The sequence below is a fragment of the Taudactylus pleione genome, unplaced genomic scaffold, assembly GCF_031769625.1.
Source record: "Taudactylus pleione unplaced genomic scaffold, aTauple2 ptg000041l, whole genome shotgun sequence".
Lineage (NCBI taxonomy): Eukaryota > Metazoa > Chordata > Amphibia > Anura > Myobatrachidae > Taudactylus > Taudactylus pleione.
In genome coordinates, this window is record NW_028284443.1 from 34,432,782 (window position 1) to 34,451,570 (window position 18,789).

Genomic DNA, 18,789 nt, shown 5'->3' on the forward strand with positions numbered 1-18,789 from the left:
GACTCTACTTTGTATCCAAAATGGAATTACATACTAACTCAAACCATTCAGCTTATATTGTATGTATTTGTGGTGATTAAAATGTGATATATTTTACCAGGGTATGAAACAATACCTTTTATTCTATATTGGGTTCCTATTTTGTGGGTCCAAAATGTATAGTCCTCCATATTATAGAAGTTGGACAATTACTGTTTTAATTGTTTGCATTCATGAATATATACTTCTATTTTACCTTGTTGTAGCAAAATGAAATATCATACATACCGTAGTCTGCAATGATTAGTGCCGCCATATGGCCGAGCAACAAGAAAATAATGAAAGACTGTTTTTTTACATTAACCTCCAGGCACTGAATAGATATTGGTGTATGCAGCTGTCTATATAAACCCTGTGAAGTTTCTAAATATAGACCAAAACATCAATCAGACAGCGCAATCTCCAATATATCAAATCAGAATAAAAAGAGAAAACATTTTTAAAAAAATGTAAAAACTAGCTAATGCACTCTATTAAATATAAATCTAAAATGCACTTTAATACAAAGTTAATGATAAAATTCAAAGAACACAATTACTCAGATTATATTAAAAATATACAATAAATCGGTGGTTGTTAAATTGGTTATAATCATTCCGCATGATTGGCCTAGTTAAGTAACCAAGAAAATAACAAAATACTTAATTTTATAATAAAATATAATATACATAATTATAATACAATTATTATAAAAGAAAGGTTCTTTAAAACACATGCATCCATACACTCTAAATAATTAGCTAATTAAGGAACTATTGATTATTTAGTTATTTTGTAATCAAAATAACCTTGAAAACATTTTTGCTGGGTGACGGGTGCATCCGAAAAGAGTATTGTAACTCAAAACAACTAATTAAATGTTTTGTTTCATTTTTGACTATAAAAACAATGATAGGTGATTGATGTATTTTATTTATTTTTTTCACCCAGGAACTTTTTACTCTGGAATGCAAGTTTAAGGAGTCTGTTTTTGAGAATTATTATGTCATCTATTCATCTATGATATACAGACAACAAGAATCCGGTAGGGCCTGGTTCTTAGGTCTTAATAAAGAAGGACAAGTTATGAAAGGAAACAGAGTCAAGAAAACAAAACCAGCAGCGCATTTTCTACCCAAGCCATTGGAAGGTGAGTACCTTACTCATACACTAATCTCTTATTACATTTCCTTAGCTGTAATTTGCTTTCATGCTTCCATTTCTCACAGACAAAAGTAATCATCTATACTATATATGAGGGGAGGAGATAACTTTTATAGTCGAGCAATATGATGAAACTTTAAACTTAAGTTTTAATGTAATGCAACAGACTTCCAATAGCTAATGTCAGTAGGCAAGCATGTTTTTTTATTCCTTCGATGTGTATGGAGGTTCTTGAACAGGTCCTCAGGGCACATCTGAATATCTATGAACAAGTAGCAAGGTGTTCCATACATAAGATGGCATTGTATGCTAATTTATTACATTTTATTCTGAATACTTTGATTTCTATTCTGACAGAATACTTTGGTAATATTTCTTATGAAATTTGTCCTGGTTTGCAGATAGGTTACTGTATACTGTACCATCAGGTCAAGAGAACTGTAATGGGTACTGACCTTTGTGCCCTGACTTATGTAAACCTGTACTGGTGACATATAATACACTGATATTCTGAGTTTTAAAAAAAAACAGACATCAGACATCTTACCCTGGTTAATATATATTGATGACCATCTTCTGGATTTTTCATCAAGTTTTCTTGATTTTGACTGTTAAAGGCTAATCTTCATTCACTTGTAACTAATATATGATATAATCACAAATATATTATCTAATTGGGCAGGACTTGCTGATCACATGTACTTGTGTAAAATCATACATTAAATATGAATATGCTTGGTCTTTACTAACAAAATCCACACTGACCAAATACATTTTCTAGTTCTAAGATCATTATAACCCAGTTAGAGAAATTAGATCTAAAGGTGCGTACACACTGGGCGATTAAAGTGGATGACTGAACGATAACGGTATCGTTATTGTTCAGTCGTTCACTTTATCGTCCATTTTTTACCTAAACAATGAACGACAACGTCGAACGATGCGCGTTCCCGCAGGTTGTTCATCTTTATCGTTCATCGGGCAAATGTGCAGGCCAACCTGACGATATTGTCAGGTTGCTGCATGTTGGGGAATGGGGGAGAGAGCCCGGTGCTGAACGATATCTTTAATGATATCGTCCAGCGGGTGTGCTCAATGTCATGAACAACATTGAGCACACCCTACCAGGGACACGCCAGACGATATCGCTCAGGAAGCATATCGTCTAGTGTGTATGCTCCTTAAGACTTATAGGAAGTTCACAGTGAACAACAGCCTCTTAAAATGTTACAGTTATCTTCCGTAGCCTTTGAAACAAGGGGTACTCAAAGGACAGTACTTAAGAGAAAGTAGGAAGTGCCCTTCCTTTGAAGAATTTAATGTTCTGGCCAAAGGACTACAGACAAGAATCTTGAAACAAACTATCCCAAAAGGGCTTTGAAAAGGGCATCTTACAAAGTTTTCAAAACTTCCAGATCCCAAGCCCATTGCTCTTTAAGAGCCAAAGAAACAAAATAAGATGGGTGAAGACTGCAATTAAACAAAAAAAATAATTTGGAAACTTCTTAGGCCACATAAAAGAATTTGTTAAAGTAACAAGGACAAAACTTAATTACATTTTAGATTTCATAGAACTTATTGCTGAAAGCTGAATGCGAAGATAATTAAAAAGGGGTGGAATATGAGCCGGTATACTGTCCTGATAAAGACGCCCTGTGTGACAGCTCTCCAATAAGGATTCGTTTTTGTTTGTTTTTTTACTTTAGTGAATGGCTTCCATTCGCACGACACAAAACATACAAATATGAATAAGGGTGACTAGCTTCATCGAGTGTTGCAGAGTTCCGCATCTCATACATTGATTATAATGGCATCAGTGCTGCCTCTGTAAATCAGTCTCTTTTTGTTAATGTATTAGCATCAATAATGCTGTTTGGAATGAATCACTAGTTGAAATGTATCAGCACAGACAGTGGATTCTGTTTAATTAGCTTGAGATAACTTTGTGAAATAGCAAAATCAATCATTGAACTGCTCTGAATCTTAACTGTTTTTTATAAGGTAAAATTAGGATACAACCCCTGGAAATATAAATAAGATGCCCAAAATGTTTATTTATGCACATACAGTACTTAATAAAAAAGAAAACACTGAACAGTATAGATCAGCTAGCAGTGCAGTCCTCTATGTCTATCTGAAACAAAAGAGCTTAGATACTGTAGGTATGGAAAGCTAATTTGCCAGGTTCTGTATTAAACATATTGTACAGGGTATTAAAATAGGACGTACCTGTATTTGACCATATCAATGTTTGTGCTGCCGCTAGCCATGTCTCTGCATGGCATTTTTCTGTCATATGGGGAGGGGGGAAAGTTGACTCCAATGTACATATGTGTGTTCTCAATAGTGTATTAAGCAGACAGAATTTAAAATACCATATTAGAGTGTTATAGATGGAAAACTTTTCTTGTGCATGTTATATTTTTACAAACTATACCCTCTGGACTATTTGTGAGATTATAAAGTGGTGGTTAAACATAAAATGTACACTGCTTGAAGCAGATTAAATTTGATTTCTAATGCATGTTCCTTTCAACCCAATGTTGAATAGATTATGTTCTTTTCATTTAAAATAATTATTTTTATATTTTCTACTAAAATCTTACGTATTATTAGAAGTGTGCAAAAAAAAAAAAAAGAAAAACATTTATGTATAGTTCTGTTCCTGGAGACATAAACATAATCCATTTTAAATAAATTAAATAAGTTAACTTTCACTATTATTCAGTTTATGGAGTTTTTGTGAATTCCTCTTGTTATGTTATGTGCAAATTATTTGCATTTGTATTTTTTTGTAATTTTCATTATGAATCTACATATTGGATACCTAATATTTTACAGGAATTTATGACCTTTTGGTCATCTCTCTACTTTTAAGGTTAGCAATTCATTCTGAATCTTTAAATATGTCAGTTTCCTCAATGGAGGTTCCTCCTTGCAAATCAAATTTTCCTGCTGGGTGGATGCTGTCTCACATAAAATACATTTATTTGGCTATTAATATTTCGAGCAGTTTGAATCAACAGAGTGAGCTAAATTTCTAAGCAATACAGTAAGAAAGAATCTGAGAAATGGCAGCATCTCACTATCTCCTGGGCATTCACAATAAAGTGATTCCTTTTGCACTATATTTGGAAGTTGTTGTTTTGTATAGGAAAGATCAATATTTAAAGAAGCAATCAGAGAGGAGTTTCCTTTTATTCAAAGAGTGCACAGTAGGCATTATATTTTTCGTATAGCCGAGTAACAATATATCGTTCAGTCCATCTGGCAGTGTGTACACACAAGATATCTGTGAAAGATGTGTCTTTCACAGATATATTGCATTGGCCATGCTGCTTGTGTGTACACACGACTGACCCATGTTCTGGCCACAGGAACCAGCGATAATGACATCACAGCTGGTTCTTCTGGCCAGACATACTGTATTGGGCGACCGTTTGGTAAGTGTGCATGCACCAGGTCATTTGTGCATAACCATGCCAAATCATTAGACCAGATGGTGGGTCGGCCGATAGCTGCCCTTTTACAAAACATTATCTGCCTTTCAAAATCTATTTATTACCTTTATTTTCATCTACTTTTGTAGAAATGAAGTAATTACAGATACAGAGTTCTTCTGCTTACGTCTGAGTCCCCATATGGCCCACTATCCCCGTACAATAGTATGGTGACCTAAATGAATCAAGCTCTGAAAATACTACATTTTCAGAACTTGACAGCGGGAACCTACGGGAAGGAATTCTGGGTTGCGAAAAGGAATCTTTTCAGATCCCTACTCGTTTGGCTCCAGCCACTGGGTCTTCATGCGTGAACAGTGAACACCAGTTCACGCATGAGCACTAAGGGCCAAAAGTCGCGGCTGGTGAAATGGATTTGCCGCTGCAGTCTTTTCGCCTCATTTGCACACTTTCACAATGCGCGTTCACGCTTTTTGTCCTAGTCAATTCCAAAACAGGCGAAAACGCATATGTGCAAATGCAGCGAATGGCGGAACTAGTGAAAAGGACAGCTTATTTTGGGGAACTCAGTCTGTACCCCATAAAAAGCCTAACTGACCCTAACTGAAATCATTATAGAAGTGTATTAATAGCCCTAATAAAAGTATTTAGGGTTCTTATATTTAGTCAAAGGGCTGTTATATGCATATTTTCATAAGTGTGGAAAAATTATCTAAAGCAATTTAAAAAATAATAATAATTGCTGTAGTTAAATTGGGGGTACATTTAAATGGGTAGTAGAATATTTTTGGATCTCTAAAGTGCATTTTAAAAATCTTTAAAAAATACACCTGCTGCAGCCTCCTGCAATCCTAAAAACACCTGTCCTATCCATACAGCACCCCAAAATACCAGACCCAGTACTTTATACCCATTTTTAAACACTTTTTACATTTTCACCCCAAAAATTATGACTTTTTTTTAGGGGGAATTAAGATATTTTTTTTATTTTTGCTTCACTAATTAGTCATTAGGGGGGTATCCAAAGGGTTCTGAACCAAGTCCCCACATTTTTAGCCCAAAATAGGGATTTTGAACAACTTTTCACCTGCCTCTGGGTGGAGAAACTTTTACGCCTGTTTTTGCCTGTTTTTTCGCACATGGGAAAACGTCCTGGAATTGAATAGAGCGATACGCGGGAATGTGGCAAAAACATTGCATCGGCGAACGCTTTTTGCCAATGAATTTGGCCCTAAGACTGCTAACACTCAGCACTGTCAGGTTTCACTACAACCAAAGTAGCAGTGATAGGATTTGCGGGACAGCTGATCTGTCTCTGCAGTGGAGCAATGTTGAATTGCTCCAGTATTTTAGTATCTACAGCTGCTACTCGCAGTGCTTGGCAGTGCTTAATGAATAGAGCTCTAAGGCTAGAGAGTATATGATTATATGAGACACTACAATCAGAGGTTCTTTTGTTGAAAGCAAAGTATAGATACTATCAGAGTTATATAACCCTTGGTGAAATTATTGAACTTGCAGAACTATTTCACTACTATTTAAACTGTTCTGAGCTCACATGATACATTACATGTCAGAGTTCATCTTTCAAAAAGATACATTTACAGTATATCCATTTAAACATTATATAGTATAAAAACTAATATTAACTGCTGCTCTTGAATATTTCCCAAAAGTATAATGAGATCCAGTCCTGTGTTTCATAAGTGTCTAAGGGGCAGATGTACTAAGCTCTGGAAAGTGATAAAGTGGAGAGTGATAAACTGCTAACCAATCAGCTCCTAACTGTCATTTTTCAAACACAGCCTGTGTTTGAAAAATGACAGGAGCTGAGTGGCTGGTAGTTTATCACTGTCCACTTTATCACTTTCCAGAGCTTAGTACATCTGCCCCTTATAGGTCTATTTACTAAGCCTTAGATCAGTGATTCCCAACCTCGGTCCTCAAGGCACACTAACAGTCCTGGTTTTAGTGATATCCATGCTTAAGCACAGATGGTTAAATCAAAATAACTAAGGTACTAATTAAGTCACCTGTGCTCAACTATGGTTATCCTTAAAACCTGGACTGTTAGTGTGCCTTGAGGACCGTGGTTGGGAACCCCTGCCTTAGATGGAGATAAAGTGAACTGAGATAAAGTTCCAACCAACCAGCTCCTAACTGTAATTTTTCCAACACAGCCTGTAAAGTGAAAGGAGCTGATTGGCTGGTACTTTAGATCCGTTCACTTTATCTCCATCCAAGGCTTAGTAAATAGACCCCTAAATATGGATGAAAATAATAGATGCCTATTATTTCAAGTGAAAAAAATTATATATCACTATTCAAACAAAGGGGCATATCCAATTATCCCTGATATATTTTTGACGATGATCCACGTTTTTCGCCCCTTTTTTTATCCCGGTATCCTATTTATTTGGCTGAACAAATAGAATTTTACGTGAGAAAACACATAGGATCCGTGGTAAGTTCAGGGACCTATTTGTTTTTGCCATTGCAGCAGGGAAAAAATGGGACTTCTCAGGCATAATTTTTCGGGATACATCAGGTCCTGAAAATAAATCCCAGATAAGTGCTGGAATCAGGCTGGACTTTGGGGCTAAGTGGATAGCCCCGGGGGATCCATTAGCGCCCCAACAATGTTCATGGCTAATTGGATACCGCCCACAGTCTGTAAAATCTCTGAATACTTAGTAATCTAACCTCAACTTTAGGGAAAATTTAGGCAAACTATATCGCCTGTAGATTTGGCAATCCTTTAACATAACAACTTGCCATATATTGTACGCATCCTTGAGTGCCTTTTGTGACTATTTAATGTAGTATAATTTGATATACAATATAACCTTACAAAGAAACTGAACATGTGCTGTACTTAAACTTTAGTTTGCACAGAAAATAGGAATAACATTGAAAACAGAAATAAAAAGTTTAAGGCGTACTATACAAATGTGACCAAATATTTTCCATTTCCTTCATTTATTGACACTTGGCAGAACATTTAGTATTTCCATGAGATTCTCAAACTATTTTTAATGTGATAATTCATATTAATTTTATATTCAAATGTATTATAAACACATCAGGGGCAAATGCAGGATTTCTAGAGGGGGGTTGCCAAATGCCTGATTTTAAACTGAGTGTGGCTAGTCCAGGAAGATTACATAATTAGCACTTAAATAGCTATAATGTGTCATACGAAATGGGTTCGATTCCCGTCAGCGGCAGCCCGACAGGAGCAGAGTTAGAAGCAGCGGAAGCCCGACAGCGCTGGAAATCCCGATCGTGGATAGGTAAGTATACACTAACCTAACCTAACCCCCCTAACCCTAACCCTCCTTAGGGGTGCCTAACCCTAACTTCCCCCCCAAGTGCCTAACCCTAATCCCCCCTCTAAGTGCCTAACCCTAACCACCCCCTTCCCCGCTGCCTAAACCTAAGTCCCCCGGGGGGGTGCCTAACCCTAACCCTCCCTCCCCCCAGCCTAACCATAACCCTCCTGGTGGGGTGCCTAACCCTAAGTCCCCCCGGGAGCCCTAAATCTAACCCTCCCCCCCCGCGGCTGTCCGCTCGCGGCGCCCGGCATCACTACGATCGAGATGCCGGGCGACGGTCTGCCGGCATCGTGGAAATGCGGCCGTCTACATCTGGACGCCTGGCATTTCACCCATGCCGGGATAAGACAGTCGGGAAGCCGGCTGCCGGTATTTAGGCAGTCGGCTTCCCGATTGCTTCCCTGTCATACAAAGTGCAGTGTATGGCATAGTTCCGAAATATACAGGACCAGCAAACATAGTTAACCCATGAGATGCATCCGTTGGGCCATCCTGCCTAAACTGAACAGTTTTATTTCAAAATGTGGGCACCATTCCAGAGCATTGGAGCAAGTCCAGGCATTTGGGGGAGCGGCAGAAGAACCTAGCACTGCCTTGGACTTATATGTACAGATTGGTTTCCTTGTGCATTGAATAGTGTATGTTATGCAGTATTAATAATTATCCCTAAAAAATGGTCTATAGTAGTGCACCTCTAGTGAATGTTTTCCAGATCTCCTAGTTGGTGCACATGTGTAATCATTTCTGGTTGTGGTAACTATGTCATTTGTGATACTGAGATCTTTAAAACATGCAGTTCTAGTAAAATTTCATTATATACTGTTAATGTGGTCATGGTGTGGGCTGGGGAGGGGGGTTTCCAGGCAACCGGAACCCACCCCCCTCCCTGTGTTTGCCTATGCACATTTAAGTATGAAAAGAAATATCAATGTAGTTTTAATGTGTTTTTGCATTCATAAAATTTAAGTTAATATTTGTTTAAAAAAAACAGTGCATTAAACCACATAAAAAACACAACACAATAAGCCACTTAAAAATGTATTTCCACTGTATTAAAACTGATATAGAATGAAGATGCACCATTTATACTTGAGCAAAGATAAATATGCACATTTGCATCTCCATATCTCTTTGAGTTGCATACATCTTACCATATGTGCACAATAATCTATCTTATAGAGGTAATCAGAGCTACTGTAAGATGTATCGATCATTATCAACTCCAAACCTTGCACCCAATGTATGTACGTACAAAATACATGTTTTTTCACACATTTTATTGGTGCAGTTAACAGAAATTCTTCATTCTCGTAGTGACGTCACACGCTGAGGTAACGTACCTAACACATATGCCACAATTACTCAGAAACGCTGCTGTGCACCTAACTAGCATTCTAGAGACTTTCATGTAGTGCCAATTATGGTCCTGAGATGTTCAGAGATGGTCGCTATAGCACAGTACACACACACAGCAGCTCTACTAAAATATGCAAAATTCGCAGACGTCTTAAGTAAAAAGATGCTCACTGGCGGCTTCGCTGATTGAATGCTGCATTCAAAGACGCAGCCATCAGTTCAACTGCGTGATCATCGTACATCTGAGTAACTCTCAGGTTACTCAGGATGTCTGGGAAAATCACGCTGCGCGTGCCATTGAAGCTGCGTCCAACTGGCTTCGACACATCCCTGTTTTCTGGAACGCTTCGTGACGCCGCTTCCATACACCAGCAGCATGTCAGTCATGCTGTGACTTTGGGGCACTGTGGTTTATGTTGCAGAAACTAATCTGCAAACCTTGGAGAGCAATGTAAATATTGAATGTACATACATCTCTGAAATAGGCCCTATGGTATGTTGCAGAACCTTTCCATTTATACTATTTAGTTAACGTTTGGCTAGCCAGCTCCATCATTCTGTTATTGCATTACATCAATTAATACGTTTTTGTATTTTATTTAGATATATTGTGACGGAATAAGAGTTTGCCATAAAAGGCAACACAATGTAACAAATGATGTGTGTGTCACATCCTGTGTAGTGTCATTGTGGGTGAATGTGTCTTTTAAATTAGGCTTCTAATTAATCAGAAGACTGAAACATTCAAGTAACAATTTATGTCCAAGACACAGTCTAGCATTATGTCCTCTGGAGGGAAAAAGTAACCCGAAACTTTACTATTAGGTTTAGATGGTATTCGTATAAATGATTACTAATGTTAGATTCTTCATTAGCTAATGGCCTTGTCATGTCATTCATGTTTTTACACATATAAATCAATGTCACTAATTTTCTGTCACTTTAACCCTAATCAATTTCATCTTCAGCTCTGGAAGTGACTTATGTGGTTGTATACACACCTATAAGGTATTGTATTTAACTGTATTATATCATAGGGATACATCCTGCCCACTCCAGTTGTGGCTCTCTCTGCCTCTTTTCTACGAGAATGTTGGCAGGTACAGTAAATTTCTCAAAATGCCACATACAGGAGGGAAGAGAAGTTGCTGACCCACCACGATCACAGCATGCCCATCCCCAACTTTGTTTTCAACCCGATTGTTCATACAACCTAAAGGTTGATCATGAGAGGATATAAAATTTTACATCAGCTGGGATAGTTAAGGTTGCCATTCTCCGTTTATCATGTTTTGGTACAGCTGGTGTTGTGCATGACTCTATTGTAAACTTTTGATTCACTGGATAGAAATGATTAATTTAGAATGTAACTAAAAAGGGAATTAGAGAAATGGTAGACATGGGCAGCAAATTTGCATATTGGTTATACCGGTTAGCATTGCTCGTTACACTTGGGCCTTGGGATAAAACCCAACTAAGGTGCTATCTTCATAAACTATCTATGGCCTCCCTGTGCCTGTGTGGGTTTCCTTCCAGTGACCTCGTTTCTCCCACAGTTCCAAAACATATTGGTACTCTCTCTACTACTGAAATCTGCTAGACTTTAGCGTGGAATATATAGGGATTTTGGTATTAACTTAAAGCAGATGCCATAGATAAAGGTGACTGTGTTCCTATCTTTAAATAGTTTTAACATAATTTACAAATAATGTTATAATACAGAAATAAAGGTAATCAACTTTTGGAATGTAATATTAATACCAGCTTAAATATAATGCTTGGAACATAATAATTTAAATATTAAACTTCTAGGACATATTTTATAGTTGATTGTGAGTACAACTTGCCAGTACACTTCCCTTAGCGTGCACCATAAAATATCATGTAATTTATAGCTTGACTTAAGTTTTCATGGTCTGACAGACATTTTATCTGACAATGTATGCCCAGCATTAGGAGCACTGTATACAGTAAATCTCACCCTGACTGAGTCAACCAACTTCATTAGGGCTCTTTGCAGCAAATCATGCCACGCATAGAGCGAGGCGTGCGCCTGCATGTGGATACGTGCACTGCGTTCCCACTCACACCTCCATGGGATTGCATGGTGCGAGTGCAGTGTGCGCCATAGCGTACCATAGCCTATGTAGCTGCGGGTAATCGCATGGCACGATGCGTGCGCACATTTGTAGCATGCTCGGCAAAGATGTAACAGGACACATCTATAGATTCAGCATTAATTTAATTTGTCACAATGTATAATTCTTTTGGACAGTAAAAATAATAAGTTAGCTAAATAGAATTCTTAGAAAGTTCTAATTGGGAAGTACTAAGTATGATAGAGTAAACAATATACTTTAAGGCAGAGGTACCCAAACTCCGCCATTACAATCCAGGTTTTATGGATATTAATGCTTAAGTCCAGATAGTTAAATCAAATTGAACAAATAACTAATTAAATCACCTGTGCTCAAGGCTTGACATTTTTAAAACATGGACTGTAGTAATGGAGTTTTAGAACCTTTGCTCTAAGGGGTTTTCTAAGTGTCGGGTTTTAAAACCTGGTGCTTTCGATGATGTTTATGCCCACAATTATACTACTAAGAATCCTACTTAACATGTTTGTTTTGAGATATGTTCTTTGCTAAATTTTTGCTATTATTTGCATACTGTTCGCTAATAAAGTACAGTCAATTATAAACATTTAAATGATAAATTAGGATAAAAATGTAAAAAAAAGTATTAAGCTGAAAGCTGAAAATTAATTTTAATTTCATTGGTTCTAAAGGAAGTTCTCTAAAAAAAAAAAAAGATATAAATAATAAATTATAATTAAATAATAATTATTGAATAGTGATCATTCACAATTAGTCACTCATTAAATTAAGCAAGTCTCATATGGCTATAGAATTTATTTAAGGTTATCACTACACATTCCTGCGAATTGAAATTCACCAGTTCATAATAATTCAATCTTTTATAAATAAATGTTAGTCATTTAATTTTTTATACTGCCACCTGGTACAAATAAAACATGCATTAAAATTATATTTAATATATTTACCTAGTGAGGTCAGCCAACCTGCATACAATGATTTGATACTGTAGTAGTCTGAGCTTTCAGTGTCTGCTCTTTTCATAATTTTATTTGCAAAGTTTGACTTCTAGCCAACAATATTGTTTTTGTTTGTAAAAGCAAAGATCCTCAGTTTTATGAAGCAGGGGCAAAGGAAGAAGGTCCCTAATTTAAGATTTAGAGATTATTGAAATCTATTATTCCTTGCAGCCTATGATGGTCATTGCCAGGTGTTGCTGATGGTGTCCATTGCATGAGCTGTCTTACTGCAAATTCATCAAGGACAGTGGTGGTATTGCTTTCATATTTATTGTTAGAAATTCATATACATTGTTGTGTTTTATATTATTTTATAATTATTGCAACACATTTTGGGCATCACTGTTATGAGCGGTTAATTAAATTGATTAAATTCAGTAGGGATAAAACTCCCTGGCATATGGCAGTATTATCTATATTCTACAGCGTAATCAGAAAATGTTGTCTTAGTTATTAGATTACAGTATCTGGTAATAAGATATTTTATAGCCTGGAGGAAATTCTTTTTAGTTTTCTTATGATGCAAATCAGGAGGTAAAACTTGCTTTCTATTTTTCATGGACTTCAAAAAAAAAAATTCTCATGTGGCATAAAAAATAGGATTTCAATTCTTGCTTATGAATTTGGGCAGTATCTTGTTTTACACAATGTATTTAACATATATTTGAAGCAATATTAAATGTGTTTATATATAGTACAGCTCTATTAATCTATCTAGCTATTGTATTCAAGTATGAGCAGTGAATAGGCTGCGTAGATCTCTTTAAGTTTGGACTCTTCTCATTAAATATGTTCTTGTTTTTTTCTATTCTTTTCAGTTGCCATGTACAGAGAGCCGTCATTGCATGATGTTGGAGAGACAGTGCCAAAGGCCCGTGTGACACCAAGTAAAAGCACAAGTGCATCTGCAATAATGAACGGTGGCAAACCAGTCACTAAGAGCAAGACATCATAGCCAGACCCTTAAGGGTATTGTGACTTACTGAGCCCTTGGCACACTTGAGCATTTATCCCCGCCAGACTGTCCTAACTTCAGTGTTTGTAAACAAAAAAGTGAAAAATATGCACTGGCTCTTTGCTGTTTCAGAACCAACGTGTTGAAGATGGATAAAACTCAGTGTGTACGTCCTCCCTCCACTAGAAGACACCTGGGGAACCAGCTAAACTCAGACCATGGAATGCCCTACCAGATATGGAATGCCTTTTTAATATCTTATCCGTGACTGTGACACTTCATGTGAATGACATACTTCACAAGTACACTTGATACCTTGCCTGCTGACAATTACTCTTACCCCCTTTTGAGTCCAATTACAGCGAGATCCATGTGTTTAAGTTCTATTTTGTAGCACACAAATATTAAGTAATTTATAGTTAGACGCTGTAAAACTGCTCTATAATGGATTTCTCTAACCTTTTTTACGAGGCTGCTTGCACCACTGTCTGTGACCTTTTGCAGGGATTGCGTTCCTCTAGAACTTGAATGTTTCAGGTGGCTTAGTTCTGAAAGCAATCAGGGAATCAGGAAGCCTTCAAACAGCTATTCTAAAACATGTCTATAGTAAATAGGACTTAAATACTGGTCAAGTGTGGCAACAGATATTGTGCTCCGCAGGTTGGCGTTATTTACTAGAGGGAAATATGTCAAACACACCCAGTGGGGGAGTAGGCCGAGACTAGTGTTTGACACCCCCTATACTTTCCTTTTTGTGTGTGTTTTATACATATCACAGGCTTGCTGGTAATGGTAACATTTGCCTTGCCCAGTAAGCAAGACCCACTTGTTTTTTAAAAAGGTGGGTCCGTAGAACTCTGTAGGCCTTGTAGGCCTGAATTAAGGCTCATTTTTCATCGATGACTCCTCATAATGATAATAAAAAAAATTAATAATATGATTAACAGGTTTTCCGCTACCTACAGTAATTCTGTTTTGAAAACTAAAGTCCTTCCTGTTTTTAACAAGCTGAAATTAAAGTGTACCTGTCACCCGCTCTCAGAGGAGATAGGAGTTTTGTGGGCTGTTCCAATGTTCCAGAGAATCCATCTATTCACTGGGTGCTGCAGTGATGTCACTAGTTCAATAGTGAAATGATTGGCCGGTTATTGGTTCACCTTGCAAAACTCTGTCTCCCCTTTAAGGTCATTCCCATCTCTGGCAGTTCCTGCAGTTTTATTTAGCTAAGCATGGGCACGTTGTTTGTTGTGTCCCTTTTTGCAACAGCAATGCAAGTAGTCAATGAACATCATGATTTAATATTTTCTTGTTTGATAAAACTGGACAAGTAAATATTATATTTTAGGTAAGCATGCAGAGTCCAGTACTATTACTTTCCACACTTAATCTTACATAATCCTAACACAAAACCTTCAGGAACCAGAATTTACAAGTTAAAGGTGCCTTGCTTAGGTTGTGGCGTATTTTACACAAAACCACTTTATGTGGAATCAGAACTTTCAAGTGATTTTGAAGTCATTAGTTGCCTACTCTATGTATCTCGTGTAAAGAGTTTTTTTCACAATGGCATTGGGTTCCTATCACATAATAATTACCAAACCCTGTATTCTGTCCACGATACAAGAGAGAGCAGAGAAGTTATTCTGTATACAGTTAGTATAGATAGGACATGCTTCCATAAGAAATGTATACAGGACCTACATGATCTTACTGTACGCCTGGACACCTTAAGTGGAAAAACTATACTATTCTGAAGCTATTTTATTTGGCATAAACGGGTAAGCTTTTATTTTCTCTAATCCCTTTGGCTGTGTCTGCTGGAAATGTTGCATTACAATTCTTGTCTTCTTTTTTTTTTTTTTAGTTCATAATGTCCTGTATCTGTTTAAGGGATCAACACTTTTGGCTTTTGATAGATTTACTGTGTCAGTGGCTTCATTCTAAAATATTCACAATGATTTACATATGAGCTTCTCCAACTGTTGAAAAGAACTTTGCTGTGCTGCTAGTCACACAACAACTAATTTACACTCCAATCATTTCCATGTTAAACCATTACTGCTTGTCCCTGTCATGACGGTGAAGCACATTAGCAGACATGATCTATTATGTTTTTTCATAAGCAAAGTTATAACATGAGTAAAATTGCACAACATATATTTCAATATAACTTGTGTGGGGCTGGTGTCCCATCCTCAGACACACATTCCCAGTTCATTGCCATAACAAAACTCTACATGACGGGCTTAGCGCCTAGAAAACCAGTTGACTGGTTGAAATTAAGGCTGAATTTATTTTTGTAAGTGACTACTATGTTATGTATGTGTAATACCTCTGTTATATTCTTTGTTTATTATATGTTTATACAGGTTGTGTACGAAGTTTGTTTTCTTTTTGAATGGATGTCCTACAGATTTTTATTCTGTAAAACGTTGACACATTTTTGTTGTCTGTGTATTTAATTCCTTACTTTTCTTTAGTTCAGTGTTTCATCTGTTGCATGGAAAGAGGGTGACGATGATCTGCATGTAGTAAGCTATGTGTATCAAGAAATGTTGGTATGTATTACTAAATTTACATACATACAGTATATGCAAAGCGTTTGTCTGCATTGTACAGTTTATGTGTTTATTATCATTTGTTGTATACACAATTGCAACATATTTAATAAAATGATTTGTACAAAGATGAAATATAAACCATTGACCAATTTTCACACAATATCACATTGACAAATGGCTTGCACTGTGTACGGTTTAAAGTAAGCCACAAATAAATGTTATGCAGTACTAATACTTCCCCAAAACATACCAAAGAGTGTTCTACCCAAGTGTTCACCTCTTATGTTATGTGTCAAGGAGAAAATATTATTGTAGTGGAAAAAAAATAATATATAATGATGACAAATGGAAACAAATATAATAAGTTACAAAATGTATTGTCTCAAGTTATACAACTTTATTGTTTATTTTGTATTAACAAATGATAGCATATATCCTTCCAAATATGCATGTCGATGCACATCTTCCATTCCCCGAATGTTCAGATTTTCTTTCCAAGTATGATCGTTTCTGACTGTATTATTTTAAAACCCATTCAGTGCAACAAGAGCCACTTTATCCTTGCAAAGAAGTTATACCTGGCATATTGGGTGACGTGTAAAATCTTGGTTTGACCATTTAAAAATGAAATGTTATCATTATACATAATATTTATTTTCTTATGAAATCTTTTTTGCTAATATATTGGCACATACATTGGACAGTTTTGGCTAGTAATGCTGGTCTATCCCCATAAGAAATACATAGATTTTAAAATATTCTATGTTGCCCATTTTTTGGGTTTATTTCTTTGCTTTGCTCTTATGACATTCTCTACTGAGGGCTCATGGGTAATCTGTACAATCCATGTTCATAATTGCTTAAAGGAGAACTCCATACAAACAGTATTTATTTGTGTATTGGTTGTGTGTGTATCTATTTCACTGGCGTTCTCCCATGTGCATATGGCTGGTAACAGGTTCCAGCTCTTGACCTTAGATAACTCTTAAATAATTTGATGAAACAAGAGCTGCTGTCTCAGACCTGCCCCTGTACCCTTACTTATGACTTTAGGGTTTCTCTTTTCTTTAGAACCTGCATAGTCAATGGGGAAAAGCACAATGGGGAGATCGTTCTTTGAGTAAGAACAGCCTACCATACTCTTAGGTGAATGTGGTTTGAAATATATGCGTTTTGTCACAGGTTTAATAAATAACAAGTACCATCTGACTTGTTAAAAATGTAATACGTAAAGTTATTTAGTAAGGGAAGAGAGAAAAAATAAAATGACCACACCAATAAGTGGGCATTCAAATATTTGTCTTGACTGGGTTTCTCCTTTAAGAAAATAGATATTTTTTTAATAAGAATTCTGCCTTCAGTTACTATCTACTGTAAACCATGCAGCAACTCTTACACAATAAAGATGGCCATTTTTACCTTATTTATGCACAGTCACTTATGGATTGTCTTTCTAACAGATTTCCTAGTCCCATTAATATTAAAGAAGAAAATGTAAAATCTAAGTATGTCAGAATAGGAGAACACCAATAACAGTGAAGCTTAATGACAGGAAACAATGCCTTTACCTGGCCTATCCTTATTCCTAGGAGGCTGTGTATGGCATTGCTTGTTAGAAGGGCAATGCCACTTGTCTGCTGTAGAACAGTACACAGTATAAGGATAAGGGGGAAATGACGCACACAGGGGATTTCGTTACAGAAGATCTGTCCGTGCGCCCTCCAGTGCAATTGTTTTTTGCTTTACCATAGCCCTGTGCATTAGATATTTAGCAAAAATTAATAAAAGATGTGTAATTAAATAAAAAGAACATTTGACATGTGATTCAATTACTGCACCAAATGTAATTTTCCCCCAGAATGTTTTTAGACTAGAAATGGGCAATGACTGGCACTTCCATGCTTAGCTGTTGGGAAACACAGAAAAGACTAGAGTGTCAAAAGTTTTCCATCCATGTTCCAGTTGATATTATTAATACATGCCTCCATATAATGACTCCCATAATGTATTATTGTACGTTATAACATTGCCTTAAGGTGCCATATGTAATCGCAATTATAAAAATGACAATACTAGCAAGTGTACTTGATAATTATCTGTAACAAGGTACATGGGAATGGTCGGAGGACAAATCTCAACTCTGTCTTTTAAACCCCTTTTTCCTCCACTAACATCTATATTGCTTTGTTAATGTACTGTCCATTGTTTGAAATGTTGTCATGTTTTACAATTCAATAAACATTCATTTTTCTACAAAAGTAAATTATCCACAGAATGATGGTAGTTCCTTTTATATTGTACTTTTTGTATGTACATTGATGGGATTGGTTTGTCATGACCCCAATGATGCTACATGAAATAATGGTATTATGCACGTACAGCTGATGGATCACAATTAGGGGCATATGTATCAAAGTTTGATGTGAGATCAAATTGTGAAATATATATCACCAACCAATCAGCTCCAAACTATCATTTCTTAAACACAGCCTGCAAAATGTAAGTTAGATGCTGATTGGTTGGTGATATATATTTCACAATTTTATCTCACATCAAGCTTTGATACATATGCCCCTTAGTCACAATAAATGGATAATATGGTATCTCCCAAAGCAGATGGATGTGCCATGTCACAGGTATTTAATCGCACAATTCACATAAATTAAATGTGCTCCACCTGTGCTTTGTATGTAATCCTAACATGGGATTACTCCGGAATTTAATAATACTTTGAATTAAAAAAAAAAAAAAAATACAGTATTTATATGTAATTTCTTTAAAAAAATTAGTTTTTTTTTTTAATAGTAATTCCAAATGTTTGCTT

At 36.3% G+C, this 18,789-nt stretch overlaps 1 protein-coding gene across 1 annotated transcript in view; it reads left to right on the plus strand.

Annotated features, from left to right (window-relative positions):
• Nucleotides 1–18,210, plus strand: part of FGF14 (fibroblast growth factor 14) — a 248,997-nt gene extending 230,787 nt beyond the window's left edge. The window contains exons 4-5 of the mRNA XM_088458111.1: nucleotides 970–1,168; nucleotides 13,268–18,210. Coding sequence (XP_088314237.1) covers nucleotides 970–1,168; nucleotides 13,268–13,404 — 336 coding nt within the window. The 3' untranslated portion in view covers nucleotides 13,405–18,210. The remainder of the gene's footprint in view (nucleotides 1–969; nucleotides 1,169–13,267) is intronic.
• The last annotated feature ends 579 nt before the right edge of the window (nucleotides 18,211–18,789 follow it).